At 42.8% G+C, this 18,005-nt stretch overlaps 1 protein-coding gene across 1 annotated transcript in view; it reads left to right on the forward strand.

The window, feature by feature from the left end:
• Positions 1–18,005, forward strand: part of LYPD6 (LY6/PLAUR domain containing 6) — a 46,201-nt gene that overhangs the window by 20,426 nt on the left and 7,770 nt on the right. Inside the window, exons 2-4 of the mRNA XM_069985080.1 lie at positions 3,144–3,274; positions 5,396–5,563; positions 8,557–8,655. Of these exons, the coding sequence (XP_069841181.1) occupies positions 5,446–5,563; positions 8,557–8,655 (217 nt within the window). The 5' untranslated portion in view covers positions 3,144–3,274; positions 5,396–5,445. The remainder of the gene's footprint in view (positions 1–3,143; positions 3,275–5,395; positions 5,564–8,556; positions 8,656–18,005) is intronic.

The following is an 18,005-nucleotide window of genomic DNA, read 5'->3' on the forward strand; positions in this document are numbered from 1 at the left end:
TTAGCACCAAGATGACAGGACAGACACCATGAAGAGGTCACTCTGAAATATTCGCCGGGAGGTGGGATTAGCTGCAATAAACCATTACTAACGATCTTACCCTGTGAATGATAATCCGCCATTTTTTTTTTTCTTGTAGGTGTTAATTATACTGTCTTCTTCAAAAACCTGTCATATTGGTTCATGCAGAAGGGCAGCACCATAACTAAAATGCTTGTAGTGTCACCCTGAGGTGTTCAAATCCTAACTCTGTCTCGCACCCATGGCGGGCCCCTTGACTTTGATTACTCATTGCGTTTAGTCTGTCTCCCGAACCCAAAAAGCATTGTAGACTACACCCGTAAGTCCAGCTAACCTTTTTCGGGTTGCATGGTACACATATGTTTCATAAAATTCTTAAAAGCCTTTCTTTTAAAAACTTTGACATGTCAAATCTTTAATCCGTTAGGGTCCAGATGATCAGATTGTTAGAGGTGGGAGAAGAGCTTGGCTGAGCGCTTCACTCCCTGGCTTCTTGCAATCTCCTTCTTAATGCAGGAGACACTCTTTATAGACTTAAAGGGGTTATCCAGTGCTACAAAAATATGGCCACTTTCTTTCAGAGACAACACGACTCTTGTGTTGTTCAGGTGCGGTTTGCAATTAAGCTCCATTCACTTCAACGGAACTGAGCAGCAAAACCCTGCCCAATCTGGAGACAAGAGCGGGGCTGTCTCTGGAAGAAAGTGGCCATGTTTTTGTGCGCTGGATAACCCCTTTAAGGGGGGAGATTTATCAAATATGGTGTAAAGTAAAACTGGCCCAGTTGCCCCTAGCAACCAATCAGATTCCGCCTTTTATTCCTCACAGACTCTTTGGAAAATGAAAGGTGGAATCTGATTGGTTGCTAGGGGCAACTGAGCCAGTTTCACTTTACACCATGTTTGATAAATCTCCCCCAAGGAGCCTATACAATTTAAAACCTGAAGCCCGGCAATCAATTAGGCGACAGTTATCTCTGCCGTCCTTCCCATAGACGGGAACATTTTGTACACCTGAACGTGCCTGCGTTCCCTATGGGGAGGGGTAATCTGCAGCTTTGGCAGTGGCTTGTCTCACCAAGATAAAAGGAGTCAGGCAATAAAAATCCATCACATGCAACCCTTATCGGGAGGCCCACAAACACTTTCAATCAAAGGTCAAACCGATTGCAGGCTGATGTTTGTATAAAGTATATGAGTACCTTTACAATGGAGACTGAAGAGACGGAAAAGGCAGTGAGCAAAGAGTGAAGCGCTCTGACGTGCGCTTCTCCTGTCTCTAGCAAAAAGTGGGGGTCTGAACACCCAAACCAATTGAAAACCTGGTAATCCAGAACATCTGATAATCCAAGGTCACATTGAGACCAAATTAACGGAATTATTTATTCCTGCTAAACCCGCGTTCATTAGAAAAGAGTTCTGTGCTGAGTCAGCAGGAACTTACACGACAGCTCAGAAAGCGGGCGCTCCTCTATGGGTTTGGTGGCTCTAAGGTCAGCACATAACGATAAGAATACAAATACAAAGAAGGTGTGATTAATCTTACCCGGATTGCAGCGGTTTTAAATGCAGGAGGGGGCAGGGATGTCCGCTGCGCAGGAACTTGGAACGTGAAGTCAGCGTAAACCATAGGTAAGGACTCCGGTTCTCCAAGCTAAAGCATAACTTTTATTTCTTCAGGTTAAAATACAAAGGTGCAGGTAAACAGACCAACGTGTTTTACACAGATGCGCTTCCTCATGATCCCACGATTAAGCACATCTTGGTGAAACACGTTGGTCTGTTTACCTGCACCTTTCTATTTTAACCTGAAGAAATAAAAGTTTTGTTTTAGCTGCCACATCTTGGAGAGCCAGAGTCCTCACCTATGGTTATCGCTAGATACAGATAGGAGAAAATTCAGCACCAGTAAGAGTGTTCTCCCCCTATTATGTGTTATAGGGATTAGTTTAGAATTGGGAACGCTATGACATGGACATATTATTTGCTGTGTAGGGGATGGGGATTTCCTAATACTTCCTTAATAATACAGAGCTAAATTCCCCCAGGTGTAGAGTATGTGTATAGTCATGGTCAACTGAAGATCCAGAATAAGCAGAGCACGCCCACTACATCCGAATTTAAAGGGACTTCCACTAATATATGTGTAGTAGTTAGACCTTGGACACACAAACCTAAGATAGCTAACATAGATATATTTACATATAGTAACAGATTTTATAACATCCTCTCCTGGATAACATATATGTATACCTGGTATATGTGTCATTTTATAAAGAAAGGTTATATGGAAGGAAACGAAAAATTCCGTACCAGCGTTTTTTGTTGGAAATATCAGCTGAGCTCTGGAGACACTGAACTGGGAGTGCTGGGACAGCGATGGGTGACGGGCCGTCACTTTAACACCTAATCCTATAATGTGCAGGTTCATTGGGTGCAAATTAACAAGGATTGGATCTGGGGCATGCTCTGTGTCATAATGTACTTGACTCCATATCCTGCCATCCGGGAATGCACAACCTTTCTGACGTGACTACATAACTTTAAGGAACTGAATTAAGGTTTTGAGATATATAACTTTACAATTCTATTAGAATTTCTGTTGCAGTAAAGCCATTTAAAGGGGTTTTAACTATATATATATATTTTTTTAAAATCAACTGGTGTCAGAAAGTTATATAGATTTGTATTTTACTTCTGTTTAATAATCTGAAGTCTTGCAGTATTTATCAGCTGCTGTATGTCCTGCAGGAAGTTGTGTAGTCTGACGTAGTGCTCTCTGCTGCTACCTCTGTCCATGTCAGGAACTGTCCAGAGCAGGAGAGGTTTTCTATGGGGATTTGCTACTGCTTTATACAGTTTCTTTCATGGACAGAGATGGCAGCAGAGAGCAATGTGTCAGGCTGAAAAGAATGCACTTCCTTTAGGACATTCAGCAGCTGATAAGTAATGGAAAACTTCATGGACAGAGGTGGCAGTAGAGAGCAAAGGAAAGCTGGGTAAGAGAGTAGAACTGTGATCATGGCTATATGGATGTAACAGTGCACGGCTAACGTGACTCCACATACTGATTATATATGTGCTGTAACACATGACATAACAACCCTTGTGTTTGTCTTCCAGGCTATGGATGGACATTCAGAATTGGGCCGGATAGTGAATAACCTGTCATCCAGAGGACTGAACACGTGAAGCACATGCACCGATCACTCCATCATTCTGCATGCTTCTTGGTTTTTTTCATCATTTGACTGGTAAGTTGTATCCTCATCCATCAAAGAGTGGTTGTTCAAGGTTTATGTCATCCTGAAATCCTGTTCAGCGTCAACCAATATGGCCACCACTATAGCTTCCTTATCTTATTCTCAACCAATATGGCCGCCATTATAGCTTCCATATCTTATTCTCAACCAGTATGGCCACCATAACAGCTCCCATATCTTATTCTCAACCAATATGGCCGACATTACAGCTTCCATATCTTATTATTAACCAGTATAACCGCCATTATAGCTTCCATATCTTATTCTTAAACAATATGGCCACTATTATAGCTTACGTATCTTATTCTCAACCAGTATAACCGCCATTACAGATTCCATATCTTATTATCAACCAGTATGGCCACCATTATAGCTTCTATATCTTATTCTCAACCAATATAGCCACCATTATAGTTACTATATCTTATTCTCAACCAATATGGCCACCATTATAGCTTCCATATCTTATTATCAACCAGTATAACAGCCATTACAGCTTTCATATCTTATTCTCAACCAGTATAACTGCTGTCCAGGCACGATGGGAATTGTAGTTCTACAACAGCTGGAGGGCTGATGGGTCCCCATCCTTGCTTTAGGAGATACAACACTGACTCCATGGATGTGACAAAGGGATTTCGGTCAGCAAAACACCCTCTGTACCTCTATACAAATAAACAGCAGGAAGGCCATTTGTGTTTTGTCAGGACTTTTTTTCTGTGGCTTAAATATGGAAAAACATCCTGTGAATCGGAGCCAAATAAAATAGCCGGGGTGGCTGCAGCGCCGAGATTAAATGTTATTTTTATTACACATGTTCTCAGCGGATAATGTGCTTATCCTGGCAACCGGCGTGAATGGAGTCAATGGATGCCGCAGGCTCTTAGGGAACTGATAAGCGTCACTTTTACAGGCTCTGATGATGTCACTGATCCATGCACTGAATATACATATATATATATATATATATATATATATATATATATATATATATATATCTGGCACCAACATGTTCTGTACTGTAGTGCTCTCCATAGACTGAGCACTTAATGGTCATCACAGAGATACACAATACAATATCCTGTTCCATGAAAACAATCAGCAAGCAGATTGGTTGCCACCTCTTAAATCTCATTTATATCATATTTAGTAAAGGTGGCTGTGTTTCGCCATCAGCAAGCAGGGTCTTTGGCAGCTAATACTTTCTATTTTGTCTCTACTTAGTAACCTAGGCGCACAAGGGTGTACTGCTCTGCCTGAAACTGTTGTGGGTCAGATATGCTTTGTATCCTACATTAAAGAAAGTTATACAGATTTGTAATTTACTTCTATTTAAAAATCTGAAGTTTTCCATTACTTGTCAGCTGCTGTATGTCCTACAGGAAGTTTATTCTTTCCAGTCTGACACAGTGCTCTCTGCTGCCATCTCTGTCCATGAAAGAAACTGTATAAAGTAGTAGCAAATCCCCATAGAAAACCTCTCCTGCTCTGGACAGTTTCTGACATTGACTGAGGTGCCAGCAGAGAGCACTGTGTCAAACTGGGAAGAATACACCACTTCCTGCAGGACATACAGTAACTGATAAGTAATGGAAAACTTCAGATTTTTAAATAGAAGTAAATTATAAATCAACATAACATTCTGACACCAGTTGATGTCAAACCCTTTGAAAGCCGGAGTAGCCCTTCAAGACATAGTTACACAATGCAAAAATACATATAATGTTGGGTCAAAGGGCGTCTAATAGTGATGTTATTTTTGTTATGCTGTCTTGGATATTTACATATTTCATAACTAGATTACGACGACCATTATGAGATTTGTCGGCAGAAGGACGCCTGCTTGTTGGCAGTTTCCATATACTGTATAATATTATAAATGAAATAATAATAATAATAATAATAATAATAATAATAATATATCACAATAGTAATGATTATAAATAACACATATACTAGATTGCACTTTTATTATCTATAAATCCAATGCTAATTGCTTTAACTAATATGGAAACCATCAACAAGCAGGTTGGTAGAGTACAATACTGAACCTGATCATTTACAGTGCATATATATATATATATATATATATATTATTCGTTATATCCTCAGGTACTAGGGAGGCTACACTAATGGCTGCATGAGTTGGACCTTGTTCTGCGATGGAAACGTGGCCGGCGCTGGCCTGGTTCCTGCTCTTTAGTCACATAGCTGACTGGCTGCACACAGTTCACTCCCGGGACTTTACAGTACAAGACATCATCTTCCTATATCCATCAAGTAAGTGTCTGTCCCAAGATTTATCACATCCGTGTATGCACAACATGGAAATCTCTGTGGAGTTTCCCTTTAAGAATGATATATCCTTTTTTAAGGGGGATGAAACCACTGTATTGGCCTCTTTTGTCGAGTTCTAAGGTAAAGTACACTTGTCAGCACATCCGCTGGTGAATTCTTATCTGCGTCCAGAAGTTTGGTTATCCATGGCAACGAAGACACTGAGACTGTAACATGTAAGACCCCCATTGGATCAGAATTGGGGTCGCCCGCATTACAGTCTCGACGTGTTTGTAGCCATGGATACCCAAACTTCTGGCTTCAGAGAATGGGGTATGGGGGGGGGGCATCCCGACTCTACCCCAACAGATGATGGCATCAGCTTTTCCATCCTGTCTGCATTCATGAAACATGTATGCTCTTAGCGTTCATGTGTATGGCGGCATTAGGAGAGATTGCTCTTGGCTAAAAGCTATCTCCCCCGACTCCCCTATACGTGTGCACACTCAGCTCAGCAATGTATTCTGAATAGGGAGGGGGAGATAGTTGTTGCCAGGTAGCTGCACACCCTTAAAAGGGTTATCCAGGCTTAGAAAAACATGGCCGCTTTCTTCCAGAAACAGCACCACTCTTGTTCTCAGTTTGGGTCTGGGGTTTTGCAGCTCAGTTCCATTGATGTGAATGGAGGTGAATTGTAATACCGCACAAAACCTGAGGATAGAGGTGGAACTGCAAGAAAGTAGCTGCACTTACTCTAATCCTCGATAACCCTTTACTAAAAGTAGATGAAATCCAACGTGCCCGATCATTCTCTCCCTCGACATGGTTGGTTGCCATGGGAGACAAGGCCAGTTTAATTTCTTATTCTTTTCTTAAATAATTAAAACTGTGCCATGATCGGTTGCTATGGGCAACACTGACAGGTAAGTGACTGACAGTCAGCTGACAAATCTCAAAAATTCTGAGGGCCCCAATACACATTAGAAAAAAAGTCAGAACCAACAAATTTTAGGAGGACCGGCCAAATGTCTAATGTGTATAGGGGCCTTCCTACTCTTCATCGTTTGTCAGGGGAGAGAAGGATCAGCCATGTTAGATTTTAACTGACCAATCCTTATTTATTTATTTTTTACACATACATATGTATAGGTTTTGTTCACTTTTTTAATTTATATTGCAATTAATATTGTATATTTATTGTACACTTTGTTTTTGTATATATAATATATCTATCTGTGTGTATATATATATATATATATATATATATATACAGTGGTGCCTTGGGTTATGAGCATAATTCATTCCGGAACCAGCAGTTTGTAGATACAGGATGGAACTTCAGATTCGCATAATGCAGTAGTGTAGTACAACAGGCTAGAACAGAGAAGCAGGGCTGCTGTCAGAGTTCTGTGTGGTCACATGACAGCAATGGGGAAGGGGGTGTGCTCAGCATGGACCAATCAGGAAGTGAGAAGTGCAGAGCTGTGCAGGAGGACAGTGACAAACTTTTCTACACAGCAGTGTGAATGGCAGAAGTGTGAGTGCAGGCACATTATAGCAGCAGTGTGTATAGCTGAGTGTAAGTGCAGGCACATTATAGCAGCAGTGTGTATAGCTGAGTGTAAGTGCAGGCACAATATAGCAGGAATGGAGAGGATGGGAAACACAAGGACTGACAGAGACTGCAGGGAGGAATGAACAGGACATATATGAACACATAAAGGCAGCCCTCTCTGTCCAAGGCGAGGTAGAGTCCTGTCCCCTGATGCAAGCCCCAGCCTGAAGTGGATCTGCTATGATTTGGAAGGTGAGGGAGACTTCCTGGGTCAGAGTACAGTGCTGTAGACCAGGCTGTGCAGACCATACCCCTCCCCCACTCCCACCCAGTACAGGGAGCTCTTAAACCAAAGCAATGCTCTTAAACCAAGTTACAATTTTGAAAAACTGTGAGCTCTTCTTGCAAAACACTCTTAATCCAAGTTACTCTTAAACCAAGGTACCACTGTATATATATATATATATATATATATATATTTTTTTTTTTTAACATTGTATATTTAATAAAATTTCTGTGTGAACAGGGTCTCACGTAAAACACCATTGTATATATAATGGTTAGGGAGAACGTTTTGTACCTAATCCAGTTCTATCTGACTGAATAACATAGGTATATTGGATGTGACACATCCCTACATCTCACACAGCTAGCAATGCTGGGGGAACCTATGATCCAGGGGGCGAGTAATGCCCTGTCAGTATGGCGCCTTTTGCCTCTGGATTTACTTTCAAGGATTGTAAAGAAAATTCCAATCATCTCCATGGAGTCTACACAATCCCTTACATCCTGATATCTGTGTCACACACATACACTGGCAAGCCATACTGATCCAATATACATCAATAAATTGTCCCATAACATTTACAGTGTTACAGTGGATGTTTTTGTAACATAAACCATGACAGCAGCGCTTGACCTATCAAACAGTGACAGAAGCTGTGCCTCATTGGCTGTCGGATTCCTTTGTGGCATCCAGCAGAATAGGGCAGAATGCTTTTTATTTCATACCAATGAACTTCTGCAAATAGTGAGAACAAAACCTTAGAACGACTTCCTCCCTGGAGGACTCACACAGTCATGTATTACACATTGATTTCAATGGGAGACATGTAATGCTGCATTCCTCCAGCAGTGGCCACTGTTGTAGAAACCTATAGCTGCAGAAAGTGGATAATCAGCGATCAGTATGATCTCTCATACAGTAGCTTTTCCACATATGACACTCTATAAAAACAAAACAAGAGTGTCTGGATGCTTTCTTATTTTTATATGGCAGACATACCTGCTCCATTCTTCTTGTGTCCCTGCGGGTTTCTTTTCTGATAAGGAACATTTGGTTACATTCCTGTAATAAGAACCTATAGAGGAGGGGCCGCTTTAATGAACACCTTGGTGACATATACGTGTTTCCTAACAGTTGGGTGTACTGTTTTTATAGCAACGCCGTACCCCGGGGGTTTCAAATGTTTCACCTGCGAAAAGGCAAAAGATAATTACGAGTGCAATCGCTGGGCCCCTGATGTCTACTGCCCAAGAGGTGAGTGCTATCATGCATGAAATCCATATTCTCTAATCCTTTAATGACTGTCACACAATGAATTTTTGCCCTTTTGATGAAAGCACATTGGTTATACTTTGCGGAGCATTGCTTCAGAACTTCGTCAATGTGTCACTTTAAATCTGCCCACCCCGCCCCCGCCCGCTCCACCTCCGTCTTTGTGAACTTAGTTAATTGTAAGAATTTCCTTTGAAGAATGTTAATCTGTTATGTCGAAGGTTTTGAAGTTTGTGTCAGTTTTAATTTTCGGATAAATTGAATGTTGGGGAATTCCATACCCTGATCCTATTAATGCAGAATTAACTGAGGGTTAAAGGGAAAAGCACCCAGCAAACCTGTCCTGTACAGTCTGGGATTTCCTGGGTCCGGAACGCACATGATGGTAAGAATAAGGTTCTCTTGTTTGGTGTATGAATAGGGCTGAGATTAACCCTTCAGACAAAGCCTTGAGCTGTTTGCAGAGCAGAGATGGAAGGGAAGCAGTGATTTACCTTTCAGGAACAGTGTGAATCATCTTTAGCAGGTAGACTGGCTCAGCAACCAGGTACACAGCCTGGGCATATGCTAAAGTCAACCACCATCTTCCATTATTTCCACCGTATAATAAGACAAAGGGGGGGATCTACGATGACTGGCGTACAAATACGCCGGTCTTATGTTAGGCTCCGCCCCCTTTCCCCCGGCTGGATACACTAAGATGCGCACAGCGTACGCAGGCCTAAATCATGACCAAAATCTACACAGGTGTAGATTTTGGTCATGATTTAGGCCTGCGAGCAGGCCTTAACCATGATAAATGAGGCGCAGGAGGAGGCCACGCCTCCACCCTGCCTTATCACGCCCCCAAGCTCCCCCAGCCCACCCATCGGGCAAGCAGGGCGTACGGTAGGCGTACGCCAGAGAGTAGGGGGCGTAGGCTTCGTAAATGTCCCCCAAAAAGTTTAATCCATATTTTGATCTCTATTGTGTTCAAATGTGGAAGTGTTCATCTGTAAGCAAAAATGGCAAGTATTAGGGGATATTCACATGCAGCAGAACTGATACAACTGCATTACTGCAAACATTTGCCTTGTGTGAATTTTTAAAGGGGTCATCCAGGAAGAAAAGCTATTTCTTTCCTTGCTCCATACACCAACGAGCGTCGGGTTTGGCTGTAAGTTTAAAGTATAAACTCCATCGACACCATCTGTAAGATTGGGGTCAGGTGTGATAAATCCCTTTGTTCTTGGAGAGATAAACCACTGCCAGACCTGTCTGGCCTACTTCTCTCCATAGGGAACATAGGAATGTTTGGCTGGGACAGGGGGACAGTTATTGAAAGTGTATGGCCATTTCTAGTCACCTGCAAAATGGCCTGTCTTCTGCTGGATTTTAGAGGTCTATTAATGTGTCAGAGACCAGGCCCATCAGGGGATTTTATGGTTCTCTGTCCGACCATAAGATGGCAGCCAGATGAACAAGAGTTTGGCTGACGGCTATATATTTGCCACATAGGAGACCACTGTACACCTTAAGGCCCTGTTACATGAATTGATTATCGTTCTTACTTGACCTATTACCGATTGTTTAGGCCGATAATCGTTTTGTGTAATAGGACTTGTTTAAGATCCCGATTCTTACAGGGACGGTTGCTAACCGCCTCTGACTCCAATGGGCAGCCCAAACGATCAAAGGATCGTCCCGGCTGCCCGTCCTGCTGCTCCATGCTCACTGTCTGTGTGAGTGTAGTAGCACAGACAGCAAGTGGGGAATGAGCACTGACCTGACAGGCCGGCGCTCGCTTCCCCCTACTATCGTGACTTTTAATACTGATGGTTGGCCGCTCTTGCTGAAGTTGGAGGGTTCGGCTGACACATATCTAGCTGTACTTAGGATATCACTATACAAAAGCAGGTATACAAAAGTGGCTTCAGCCGTCTTCTGCTCCTGGACGACCCGTTTAATCGGTTTTCTGATTCTAGTTCACACTAAATAACCCAGCTCCATATCTACGGAGACAGACAACATTAGGAAGTCTGGATCTAATCTGAAGATCGTCTATGTAACCCAATATCCTGATACTCACTTAGCCCCATCTGATCAGATAATAAGTCTCTTAGATTTCATGGGATTTACCCAAGGGGGGCAGAGCAGATGAACTGAGACGGCCACTCTCCATACAGTCCTAGTCTCCTCATTCTAGCCGTCTGACCCCACCGTGGTCTGTCAGTCTGTGCAGACTACTCACAAGCACTCCCCTCAATGACTGTATTCCCACAAACAGCAGCCAGGAAAAAAAAGTCTCGGCCTTCTGTACATGGCACAGAATTCTTCAGTGTTACTTGAGATTCGGCTACTGTCAATGGGAACTCTCATCAGACTGAAGAAGGCGATGGCAGCTAGTTCTATAAGGCTGATGTATAGGGCTCTCTGCATCGCTCTATGGGGGGAGATTTATAAAACATGGTGTAAAGTCAAACTGGCTTAGTTGCCCCTAGCAACCAATCAGATTCCAACTTTCATTTTCCAAAGAGTCTGTGAGGAATGAAAAGTGGAATCTGATTGGTTGCTATGGGCAACTGAACCAGTTTCACTTTACACCATGTCTGATATATCTCCCCCTATGTGTATTTGTCAAGGTGTTATATATTGCATAAAGTGTCGAGTGTGCATAGATTTTACACTTGACAAATATGAAAAGTGAACAGACCTGCCCTTTAATAACATCAGACATTAGACGACATGACCTTGCTGATAGTACAGCCATTCGTTTTGTTATGACGGAGTAGGCCTTAGTGCGGTGTGTTTGCTGTGCACTGCTGTAATACCGTACTGGAAGGAATTTCAGTGCAGTGTAGCGACCTGCTGCCTCATTCCTGCTGTCCTCTTTCCATTGCTTTCCTGCGCTGCCTTAAGGCGAGAGATGTCCTCCGTTCGCATCTGCACATGTGCTAAACAATAGAAACGCTGGTCAGGGTGAGGTCATAGCAGAAGCATGTATGGGCCAAGATCTGTACATAGTAGATTGAGAACTTTGTAAAAAAATGTTTTCAAATCAAATAGTTAAATAGATTTGTAAATTACTTCTGTTTAATAAACTCAAATCTCCCAGTACTTATCAGCTGCTGTATGTGCTACAGGAAGCGGTGTATTCTTTTCAGTCTCCTCTCCTGCTCTGGACAGTTCCTGACACGGACAGAGGTGTCAGCAGAGAGCACTGTGTCAGACTAGAAAGAATACACCACTTCCTGCAGGACATACAGCAGCTGATATAGCAGTACCCCTTTTAAATAATGTGAAACCTAAAGTAGCTTTACTGACTGTGATCTGGATCCCCAAACTCTATTAGGCAGGAAGTATAACAGAAGGACTGTTTGGAGTTTCCCTTTAACTGTTTGCCCATGGTAAACATGTATGTTGCGGATGGTTGACATAAGGCATCCCATGACGTATATTTTTACCACTGACCAAGTGATCATGAAAATGAGCCAGCTTAAGGTCCCCATACACCTTATACTTTTATTGGCTGTTCCCTTCTACTCATGGCGAGTTCGGCCATTGGTAAAGGGTGTATGGGTCTCTCCCGACCGACCACCGACAGATAATGAAAGTAGACATAGGGGTCAGGCGATGGAGATGGCTGCGGCTCGTGTTCTTGTTGATGGGGGCCGAACAGGAGAGATAACTGATGGCTGAAAGATGGTTGAGTGTCATCTATTGGAGTATATGGTGACCTTTAGATAAGTGATAGTTGCATATTGGTTGTAATTGGCATCTCAGTGTAGTAAGGGCTGTACAACATTATCTATAGGAGGAAGCGAGCGCCAACCTGTCATGTCAGTGCTTACTTCTTCTTTGTTCCCCGATCCTTAGACCGTCCAAGTGGCCCATTGAAGAGAGCAAAGGTCTGCTGCCACCGTTCCTATTACACAGAGCTACAGCCACCAGACCATCGCTGTCATTATTGTTTTTATACAACATGTTAAAAGACAACGATCAGCCACCATTGTGCCAAATCGATGCCACTTAACCTATTACACTAAACGATTATTGTCTGGAATGGTCGGTAATCGGCCAAGTACGGCCAATAATAGTTTGGTGTAATATGGCCCTTAGACCGGAATCAAGTGAAAGTTCCCAGGGCAGTATCATGTGCATGGATATAAAGTTAGCCATACTTATTGGATATATGTTGGACGAATCATCTAATGTGGATGGTGGACTCCCAACTGGAAAAGGGGGAGATAGGGATCGGGCAGTGGGAGATAAACTGCCCTATATTTTTCTTCTCAGGAAGATAAGGCACTGCCAGAAGGGTCAAGTAGTGTTGACTATGCTTTCCAGGACTTCCTAGGGTGGCATCCAACTTCTGCAGCTGTGGGGGAGTCAAATGCCAAGAGGTTGGGTTTGGAGTCCGAACAGTTGGGCCTCTCCGCTCAACACTAGGGTCAAGCAATGGGGGGTAAAGAGGTAACACTTGCACCTGAGCCCTGGTACCTGAGGAGACCCAACCATGTAAGAAGAAGATGTTATAAAGGCCACTTGGTTGATAAGGTTCCTGTCAAAGATGTCGGGGCCCAGGAGCTACAAAGTACGTCTCTGTCTATACATTATAGTTGAATGGCCGCCATGTAATATTACATTCATCTATGATTTGTTACTGTACATACAGGACATCTGTCGGCTTTGCGTGCACATTTTTATAGCTGTCAGGTAACTGGATATACATGAAGTCTCGCTACCTTGGGGCGATATGTAAGGTCGAAAAAAGCCCAAGCTGTAGAAATAAACCCAAATAACAACCGCCATTTTGATTTCTGGTATTCACGAGAAAGTTCAAGATCAGGCTTTACTGCTTCCCCCCCCGGGGCACGTAACCTTCTCTACTTGATATATCCAACTTTCACTGTAAATCTGCTCTAAATGATGGTGGGAAAGTACAGCTATGGGGAGAAATGTGGCCTGTCAATGTCTGGAAACAATAACTTTTCTTCGGATGCTCCGCTTATGCTTTTACGACAACACCGCCAGCAGGTAATTGTACGGATTCAGAATTCAGCGCAGAAATTCTTGGCGATTTTATCGTGCAGATCGCTAATTTACAGATGCCATTAGTAGATGGAGATCTCCAGCCCTGACCTTCACGTAATGAACTTGTCTACAGTGCTGACTCTATAATACCGCCATCTTTCTTCCATGACCCTGTAATCAGTAGGGGATTTCTCATTGACTTACATGGTATACCAACCAAAAATATTTTTCGGGTCAGACCACTAGAACCTTTATAAAGCCAAAAAGTAAGGGTGTGCAGGCACAGTTACCAACTCTATGTATAAAATTGATATGGTGGGAGCGAGAAAAAGGGCCTCCTTGGCGCCATTTTTGTAGCAAACTAATGGTAATGTGCATGTTGACATCTGGCTTACATTGGAGGATGGTCTTCCGAAAACTATAGACACTTGATTATTAGTGGATCCTGTGAAATTGCAGACAAAAAAAACTTACGTCTTTGGCTGACTCTATTTGACCCAGTTGGAGATAATGGCATGAGGCCAATTTCCATTGGGCATGGCTTATACCATTGGACGTGTCACACTCAATTTCGGGACTAGCTGACCACCTAATGCAGGGATGGGGAACCATCATCCCTCTAACTATTTCAAAACAACAATTCCCTTTATGTCTGGATGGCCAAAACCTAATCTTAGGCTTTCCAATAGAGATGAGCGAACCTCGAGCATGCTCGAGTCGATCCGAACCCGAACTTTCGGCATTTGATTAGCGGTGGCTGCTGAACTTGGATAAAGCCCTAAGGCTTTGTGGAAATCATGGATACAGTCATTGGCTGTATCCATGTTTTCCAGACAACCTTAGAGCTTTATCCAAGGTAAGCAGCCGCTGCTAATCTAATGCCGAACGATCGGGTTCGGATGGACTCGAACCCGAACCCGGTTCGCTCATCTCTACTGTCCATGCATAAAGAGAAATTTAGTTTTGCAACAGCTGGAAGGATGGAGGTTCCCCATCCATGATCTAATAAGTTTGAAAGGTAGAAAGGTTGAGCCTGCTGGATTTCAAGTGCCCGATCCTTTTGTTCTCGGGAAGATAAGTTGCAGCCAAAGGAGTCTGGCTGTAGTTCACCCCCTCACTTAATAGAGAACACATTAATGCACAGACAAACATCCCCGCACATTAGGGTTGGGAGGCATAGTTGTTGGCTGTGTTAGGTGTACAGTAGACAAAAATGTTGCGCGTGACCTGAGTCTCAAGCCCCTATTACATGGGTCAGATCAGCCCTCGCTTGCTCCTCGTTCCACTCTATTACACGCACCAAGCGGAGCGGAGCGGAGAGCTGCGGGAGGGGGGCCCATAGGAGATAGCGGTGGTCTGACCGTCATTATTGTTAAAAAAATCTTTCAACATGTTGAAAGACAGGGATCAGTCGACATGTGCATGTCGGCTGATCACTGCCTTTTTCCAGGAGCTATTACATCAAGCGATTATAGAACGTAACAGGCGATAATCAGCCAAATACAGCCGATAATCGCTTGGCTTAATAGGGCCTTTAGTCCATAGTGCTGTTTTTTTATTCCAGGCTTGCTGAGAAGGTGGGTTCTCCCTGTTGTGATGTCAGAGCTATGCTGTATGCTCTGAGCCAATTAGATATCTCTTCCTGATGCAGTAACCCTGAGAGAAGCTGCAGCTGCATCCCCCTCCTACCCCCTACTTCTTGTCTCCAGTCTACTGTTTTACACTAGATGGATTTTCAGAAAATTTATAAACTATTAAAGAAATCCTTCAGGCATATACAGTTTTGTATATTCACATGGACTACCAATTCGGGTCAGGGTCTGTCTAGATTGAGCTAGATTGGGCCAAGACTGGCATTCACAGTACAGCATTAAATAATACAAATTAAACAGATAAAAGAAACTAAAACTAAAGCTAAAACAAAGGGTTACTCCTGAGATTCTTTTTTTCACCAAATCAACTGGTGTTAGAAAGTTATATAGATTTGTAAATTGCTGCTATTTAAAAATCTCCAATCTTCCGGTACTTATCAGCTGCTGTATGTCCAGCACGAAGTGGTGTTTTTTTCCACAGTCTTACACAGTGCTCTCTGCTGCCACCTCTGTCCATGTCAGGAAATGCCCAGAGCAGGAGAGGTTTTCTATAGGGATTTGCTGCTGCTCTGGACAGTTCCTGACATGGACAGAGGTGGCAGCAAAGAGCACTGTGTCAGACTGAAAAGAATACACCACTTCCTGCAGAACCTACAGTAGCTGATAAGTACTGGAAGACTTACGTTTTTTTTTCCTGATACCAGCTGAAATTTTTTTTTCCACTGTACCCCTTAAATGTCTGTGGTCACAACGTTGTATATATTAGAATAGTTTTTTTTTATGTAAATACCCCATTATAGATCCTCCGATTATATTAGGTTTGTCCTGTTCACCCTGAAGGTTACCACTTTCCCCTGAGAGAGTCATTGTGTGCTGTAGCTGTGTTTGCGTCCCCAGACTCCTGACAGCTCCGGTGATTTATATGTTACCTGTTGCGCATCATTCGGCACCTCACCTGGCGTCTACTACTAGCGAGGAGACAGCGTTTCAGCATGCCCTCGAAGTCTTCTTTATTTCCAAGAGGAAAGTGACTTTTCTATTTACCAAACATTAACATCCGCAAAGAATGTGTTTTTCTCTGCATGATAAAATGCGTCTGGAAACCACACACGGTAATTCATCACGGCACAATGGCGTCCTGTCTGCGGCGGATTAAACCTGTAGGTTATCATAATGCTCAGTTGTTTCATTTTAAGTGACTCTGACAGGAGATTAAAACCAGAGAGATGGGAGGAAGAGGAGCACAAAAAGTGAAAGACCCCCAGACGCAGAAACCTTAAAAAGTACACAAATACTAATAAAATGAGATATGAAAATTGTTACACATGGACTATTAGATCCAGGATTCTTTGCTAATTCTTAAAAATGTTGTATTGATGGACAGCATAATGGCTGCATTGACTACAGGGGCTTGGAACTTAATCCAACCAGTTTGCCTTCTTCAGGTGTATTGATCTCCACTGGGTGTTCTTCCTACATTCCAAAAACATACCTTAGGTTAATTGACCTCTGTGTATTCTTCAAAAATTACATAGAGACCCCCAGGGGGACAGGGACTGATGGGACACTGTGTCCAGTCATTTGTAAATAACAGGACTAGTAATATAGGTGTTAGTGGTGGGAAAACATTTACCATTACCACCTGTAGAGGGCAGTAAACATACAGAAGTACCTTTTACATACATGGGTCCGCCATTAGTAAAGGTAATTCTAAGGTATATGTTTAGTCTATACCTGCTTAAAGAGAATCTGTCACATCAACCATTGTCAAATCGCTCACTGCACTGGAAGATGCTGAGGGACAGGCTTGATATTGACTATGAACGTCACATTGACTATAGGTGCCACATAAACTACAGCTGCCACATTGGCTATCGGCGTCACATTGACTATCTGTGTCACAGTGGCTATAGGTGCCACGTTGACTATTGGTGCCACACTGACTATCCCCCTCATACTGGCTATCAGTGTCATATTGACTATCGGCATCACACTATCGGCATCATATTGACTGTGCCACACTGACTATCGGCGTCACATTGACTATCGGTGTCATACTATCAGCGTCACATTGACTATCAGCATCAGACTGAAAATCGGCATCACAATGACTATCTGCATCACATTGACTGTTGGCATCACATTGACTGTGTCACACTGATTGGCATCACATTGACTATGAGTGTCACATTGACTATCTATGTCACACTAACTATTGGCATCACATGGACTATTTATGACACAATGACTATCAGCATCACAATGACTATGTCACACTGACAATGGGTGTTACATTGACTATCTGTGTCACATTGACTATCGGGGTCACATTGACTATGGGTGTCACATTGACTATCGGGGTCACATTGGCTATGGGCGTCACATTGACTATCGGGGTCACATTGACTATGGGTGTCACAATGACTATCTGTGTCACATTGACTATCTATGACACAATTACTATCAGCATCACACTGAATATCTGTGTCATACTGACTATCTATGTCTCACTGACTATCTGTGTCACATTGACTATGGGTATCACATTGACTATCTGTGTCACACTGACTATCTGTGTCACATTGACTATGGGTATCACATTGACTATCTGTGTCACATTGACTATGGGTATCACATTGACTATCTATGACACACTGACTATCTGTATCACATTGACTATGGGTATCACATTGACTATCTATGACACACTGACTATCTGTATCACAT

The sequence above is a fragment of the Dendropsophus ebraccatus genome, chromosome 9, assembly GCF_027789765.1.
Source record: "Dendropsophus ebraccatus isolate aDenEbr1 chromosome 9, aDenEbr1.pat, whole genome shotgun sequence".
Taxonomy (NCBI): Eukaryota; Metazoa; Chordata; class Amphibia; order Anura; family Hylidae; genus Dendropsophus; species Dendropsophus ebraccatus.